This window comes from Lolium rigidum, chromosome 4 (assembly GCF_022539505.1).
Source record: "Lolium rigidum isolate FL_2022 chromosome 4, APGP_CSIRO_Lrig_0.1, whole genome shotgun sequence".
Lineage (NCBI taxonomy): Eukaryota > Viridiplantae > Streptophyta > Magnoliopsida > Poales > Poaceae > Lolium > Lolium rigidum.
Genome location: NC_061511.1, coordinates 30,895,951 through 30,902,732, shown reverse-complemented (window position 1 = coordinate 30,902,732; position 6,782 = coordinate 30,895,951). Strand labels below are relative to the sequence as shown.

General features: G+C 43.1%; 1 protein-coding gene across 1 annotated transcript; it reads right to left on the bottom strand.

Moving 5' to 3' along the window:
• Nucleotides 1-5,783: 5,783 nt before the first annotated feature.
• Nucleotides 5,784-6,197, bottom strand: LOC124646841. The gene has a single exon (XM_047186891.1). It carries the CDS (start codon nt 6,195-6,197, stop codon nt 5,784-5,786), a length of 414 nt encoding a protein of 137 aa, XP_047042847.1.
• Nucleotides 6,198-6,782: the final 585 nt, after the last annotated feature.

Genomic DNA, 6,782 nt, shown 5'->3' with positions numbered 1-6,782 from the left:
TCCTCTTTGTTGACATATCTTGTATTAGGCAACTCTCTGAGTTGTATCTCGTATTCTTCATTTGCTGACTTGGAAATTTTAGAAGTGAAACATAGTTTTTTTTACCCGAAGAAGACAGTTTTCATCATCTAATTTATATGAGGTGTCCGACTACTCATTACATAGCCTATTACTATTTTTAGCTAGCTATTCTTTCTGTTCCTTGTTTGACTTGGTTTATTAGTATGTTCTTATATTCCACATAATAAGATTTTCATTTCCACTGGTACTATCGGAAAATTTTACCCCATCCCATTATTGCTAGTTTTCCTTTCCATTATTGCTAGTTTTGTTCATGTACTGGTTACAATATACCAGATTACCAGCTTACCAATGAATTTCTTAATTGGGTGTTAGGATCCATAATGCCAACTAAAACATGCATTAACTAGATTAATTTTACGATCTATGCCTTTTCTGTTACGAAGCCAATTTCTGTTGAGCTGTATAGTTCCTTTTGCTGAACTTCAAGTTTTTCCTGAAGCTTCAAACTTTGCTTGGTGGGTATATATGTGTACAACTTAGTAGCTTGATGTGTGGAAGGATGTTCTCTCCATCTTCATTGTCTCATACGCTGGAAATTAAATTCTAGTGTTGATTCAATAATCTGAAAAAATGGGCACTAGAAGAGAATTAGATGTGTTTTTTAATTTTTAGCATGAAGTCATCTCCTAAGTCCTAAGTCGGATGGTGGATAGTAAGCTTGTTTCGTTTTCAATGTTGTTGCTAATATTTTGGTGGTTATTAAGTTGGCCTTATGGAATCTTTTCGTTGTTGGCATGTATACAAGTTTGCTTTAAGAATCTTCTTTTGCTAAACTAAATATGTGTCTTTCCCTGGTCATATATTTATGCTATATGTTACTCCATGGCAGTGTTTGTTCAGCAGTAATAATCTTAGATACCCATATTATTCACCAAAACATTAGATTAATTCAGGAGTTGCTTCTTTTGATGTGGTATCACCAATGGTGCGTGTTGCAAGGAATTTGTGCCACTTTGTGTAATTGGCCCGATGATGTCCTCATGATGCATTTCAAGGGCAATGTACATGCCCTGGCCAGATACCTGTATTGTGTATGCAAAGAGTATTGTGGATCCATATTATGGATACATTGATTGAATATATGAATGACCAGCTCTTGTCATGAAGAAGCACGTTCTATAGTCAGTTCCTTTTTTTTTGCCTTTCCTCTAGATGACCTGCTGCTTGAAGCAGTTGCCTGAGGTGTATAGAAGCCTGTGAATCTGTGAGCATCTTTGTGTGGGCCTTCTGCTGAATGACATGGACACCTATGCAACCACCGCTTCAACACAGAGTAGAGCAGTTGGGGTTGTTATTGCCCTGGCGAGTACCTGATCACTCCGGAAGACAGGTACTTTATTCCTCATATCTGTTGGCGGGTCTTGCTATTTTTTACTTCATTTAATTTTCACATGGTCAAATCATGTTCTGGTAAAGTCTCGGGAGATTCCAGATTTGTCATCGATAGTATGTATTTGCAAATGCGGAACAAGGTTTTCTGTTAAGATGGATATGTTCATGGTAGAACCTGAGTGAGAAGTTTTTCATCATGGTGGAACCTGATAATATTGATGCCGTGCAAGATCATGTTGGCCATTACATGTAGTGCTTTTAGAATCTACTGTTGCTTCACTTGATTTTCTAGTCATCGGATATTTGTGCTACTCGTTTAGCATTAAGAATCTTAGGTACCCATATTTGTCACCGCAACATCCTACTCATTCTTTTACATCCCTCACGATTTAATTCTTTGATGTGGATAATATCACCAATGGTACATGATGGCATGCTGCAAGAGGTTTACTGTGACCGGCTTGATGATGTTCTCCGGATGCATTTCAAGTGCAATATTGCCATGGTGTGTATTCGAGAGTGTATGCAGGGTGTTGCATCTTTAAAATTATTTTGGCATATCGATACTATTGATATATTGAGTGGATATTAACAGTTAGGAGAGGTGATAGTGTAATATTAGATCGTTTGCGAGTGTTTTTGGTTTTAAAAGGATATTTATTCTGCTCCGTTAGTTGGTGCATGTCCTCCTCTTCAAGGAACTCCAGCTGTGTAAATTTGAGTACCTGCTGGTTCTCTCACAATCTTGAAGGAGGATTGTCACTACCCTATGTTGCAGCGGCGCCGTCGCTACTTCGTCGGTGCGAGGTGGGTCATCAAGGTGGAGAGCTGTCATGGGTAGCATGTGTCTGCGGCTCATAGTAGCATTTGAATTTGAGATTTGTAGAACTTATAGGTTGCACTATATCTTGTGTTCACTATGTAAATATTTTAGCTAGGTCACAGAATTCCCCAGCTTTTCATGTAATTGCTAGTTCAATATGTAAGAAACATTATTCTATTACAAGGAGTGATATCTATGGATTATCGTATCTTATAAGTAACTATATGTATATGTATATACCGCCATTGGCGCGGAGCTTTCACCCGGAAGTATCTGCACACCGCACCTCTTGGGGGTGTCGTTGTGGAGCCCCGAGTCGACTCGGTCTCGCCTCAATGTCTTTGCTGGCAAGTGCGGGTCTTCTATGTTCTTTCTTGTTTTTTATTTGTTCTGCTTTGTAAGAGGTTCTCCTCTTCATCTTGTATCGGCTAGGCCGTTGGGGATATATTTATAAAGCGGTGCGAAAGCCTATTTCGTGGAGAAGTATATTACTGATGTGAGCACCTTTGCTTGTCTGTATTTATATTTTATCGCTGCAGATTGGGCATGCAAGGCCTAGCCTTGAAACCTTGCATTAACATGAACCTTTTTTTCCATGCGCTTCTGTATAAGAAACAGTTCACTAATGATTGAAAAAAGAGATCCAAATTGATAGTAGTATTTGATTTGCTGTTTGTTCTTGGTATATATAGTTGAGGCAGCAATCCTTTTTGTAACAAATAATAAAATACAGTACAAGCTTTAGAGAAATCCCTTACATAGTTGACGTTTGTCATTGGTATAGGCGAGGCCGCAATCCCTTATCTTAGAGGGAAAAACTAGTTTTCAACAACACAAAAAGAAAACTATCAAACGGATTGCATATTTTGCTCTGGCACTGATCCGATGTAACTAAGGAAGTAGATAATCACCATTCTATAATTAATTCCTCGCTATATATTAGCGCTCTGGCCCCAGTATCTCTCCGAATAAGTGACTCCATAATTAGCTCTGGCAGCTATCGGACGTAGCGAAGGAAGTGGCTAATCACCATTTCCACAATAATCAGCGTTGTGTATTAAGGCTCTGGCCCTGGTATCCCTCCGATAAACTGAGGTAACGAAGGAAGTAACCAACCCATAATTAACTCTATGGTTGGTTCTTGCAGCTGTGCCTCACGGATCGATCGATTGAAAACTGTGTAATTGTTTATGGATTTTAAACAAAACTTGGTACGGTAGAGTGAACAATAAAGTTAGTAAAACATATGCATCTTCTTTCTATTCAATATTGGTACTAATCTCTTGTAAAAAAGCTAGTACTCCCTCTGGCCCTAAATACTTGTCATATATATGCAAAATGTAGACTAATTGTGGAGAACAATGTGATTCCTGGAAGAAGCAGTTAGGGTGGAGAACCATATGTAGTAGTACCTATACTCCAGCATCAATTAGTAGGAAAATAAATCATCACCGGACCATGTGTGATCCGCACTAATTTCCCGCCTTAATTGTTTACCCTGCCACCTTCCACCTGCACCGTCAAAGAGGATCAAAAATTTCACCATGCAATGTTATTGAAATTAACTACAAAACCATTCGCGAATGGAAACATTCTCTTAGCGAAAATGTACCGCAGTGCACATGGTGAAAGTAGCAGATAATGTTCCCAGTGTTTGCTTCGAACAATCAAAATACTGTTTCCATCATGGAAGAAATCAAAGCAGGAAAATCATTCATGGCGACAAATCCGGCAGCATTTTTTTTAGTTATTATTGGAAACAAGCATGGGAGAGGCTGGGTCATTTTGGTAGTAGTTCTTCGGAGATATGAAGAGATTTGTGGAAGAAGCATTTAGGAGGGACAACAATACAGTACTAGCACCGGACCAGACCATGCATGAGCCTTATTAATTTCCTGTCTTGACTGGGGACTGGTTTCCTTGAATTACGCCTTCTGGAAACAGCAAGAGATTATGAGAAAAAATCAATAATCAATGGAAGCTATTAATAGGATGAAGGATACATAGAATGGCAGAAGGCAATCGGTAACCATGCCTGATTTTAGGAGCTGTTTGGTATGAGAGGCCACGCCTTCTGTCACTCTCTCCTGGAAGAAGCAGTTAGGATGGAGAACAATATGTAAGTACTACCCAGAGTTCAGCGTGAATTAATATGGAAATCCATCAGCATCAGACCATGTGTGATCCACACTATTTTCTTGTGTTAATTGTTTACCAGGCGACATGCCACGTTAGCAATACACGAAACTTTGCAACTTGACTGTCAAAGAGAATAAAAAATTATTCATCATGGATTTAATTTTCTTGAAACCTCGGAACTATTCGCTGATGGAAATATTCTCTTAGCGAAAAGATGGAACCAGATTGCTCCGCAAAATTGGAAGAAGTGCAAAGAGAAGATCTGTGGCACAAACCCGAGAGGAAGGTATTTCAATAAACTGCAATTGGTATGTCCTATTTATGTATATGCGTGTACCCAGCTATTGGGCTGCTGGAGAGATTCAAGGCGGAAATTTGGTTAGCATAAAGAATAGGAGTTGAGGGGTCGATCCTATTGACAATTAATTGGGTTGGTTGACTGCCGAATTAAACAAGACATGCCAGATGTGGTAGCAGGACCCAATTTGTGGCATTCATTCTCTCTCTACCATACAAGGAAACCAACGGAGAGCAAATTAAACGCGTTGTGAGCGAAAAGTTTAGAGGAAAAGATGAAAAGTTGGCGCCATTTTTCAAGATTTGAACGAAAATTCAGCGTTGCCTCGAGTCTATAAATAGTAGATGGGGTGGAGCCAACGCGTGCGTCGTGTGTGACGACTTAGACTTTGACTCTTTACTCGTCGAGGAGAGGAGAGGAGAGGAGAGGAGAGGAGAGGAGAGGAGGCACTCTACCCTGATCTCGGTACGGTGGTTCACTCCATCCTCGGCATCGAGCGCCATGGAGCAGCCGAGGTTTCCCATCGTGCAGGTAATACATCGTGGGCTTGAATCCATGATTTTTTGTTTTGTTTTCTGTTTGGATCTGAATCCATGCAGCGTTTTGATTTGTTTCTCTTAAACAATTAATACTTGTCCAGATCGAAGAGGTAGGTATGGAGATGTTAAAATGTTTGGAGCCAAGTCGGGTAGATCTGTGGCGGGCAAGGGGCGCGAGGTCGCGTGAATCTATCAAGCATCGATGGTGTGCACGCACGCACGAACGAGCTAGAGAAAATGAAGGCATCGGGTACGTGTACGTGCAAATCCATCGTCTTTCTTTTGTTCCCGGCGGTAAGTCAGACAAGCTACGTACGTACGTGTTTTAGTAGTTCACCAGAAAAGCAAGAAGCGATATATTCGGTGGGTCGTTTGTTTGGCGTCAAACTTCTTTGGCATGGATCGATTCGCTTCCTCCTTTTGGATTCGCAGCGAGTCTCCCCGCCTAGCCAGCCTGTCACCACGCGCCAAAGTCGCACAGGGGACCTGGCAGCTAGCGCACATGATCGATCGGGATCGATGCGCCGTACGTGGTCGTCAACCCTTCTTGCTTCGCTCGCGCGCATGATCATCGACTGCGCCCAACCACACCACATGCGACACCATGCATCTGCATCGCGTGCGCGCTACACATCAGCCACGAGCGGCCGAGGCACGCCATGGTGCGCTCCGGCACCGTCTCCTTCTTCGTGGAGAAGGTGTAGCTGCGGAGGTACATCTGCCGGCACGAGTAGCTGTCCACCACCCTCGGGCTCTCTCCGCCGTACCCTTCGACCCCGGCCCCGCCGGACCGGCGCATGCTGCCGCTGTAGCACGGGGCGGCGGGGCTCTCCGCCGGCTGGTGGTGGTGGCGCCGCGCCATGGCCACGGAGCGGACGAACTCGGCGTCGGACTCGGGCCACTTGTAGAGGCTGACGTAGCTGGCGCGCACCGGCACCCGCGCGTCCACGCACCCGATCGCCGCCTTGCACCCGCCCGCCATCGATCACTGACCTGACCGGAGGAGGACGAAGCTGCTATGTTCTTGTTGTAGTGGGGGTATATAACAGAGATCAGTGTGAGTGGCAATGGCAATGGTTGCGCTTGTGCATGTGAGAGTGTGAGTGGTTGGCTTTGGTTGCAAGGAAAGGTGGTGCGTTTTTTTGCTGGGAGAATCATGCGGCATCATCATCACCTGCATGCCGTGCTCCGGGTGCCGCTCATGGATGCCAAGCTGGTCGGCCCTGCATCTGCATGCATGGGGGTCAAATCCAGCGGCCTTCTGGGTAAAATATTGCCATAACTTCGGTACATATACTGATATACACTAACAGGATAATTTAGCAGTATGGTGCAAGCATACATTATTTCACAAGCATTCCCTGCCTTGACTTGAACACTAGAAAGCTCTATTTAATACTGAACCTTTAAAAAAGCTATACTTTTCGCCGATCAGTTATTGGTGGATTCCAGATTTAGTCGCTAGACTTCGAATTCTTAACTTCTGAATCTAGACAAATTCAGTCCTGATCTCAGCTGAGTAGCATGAGTGATGACATGGCGGTGATTTTGCACACATGGCAGCTTA

Excerpts from the sequence above, each read along its gene's own strand:
- LOC124646841 (XM_047186891.1), bottom strand. The coding sequence starts at position 6,197 with ATGGCGGGCGGGTGCAAGGCGGCGATCGGGTGCGTGGACGCGCGGGTG.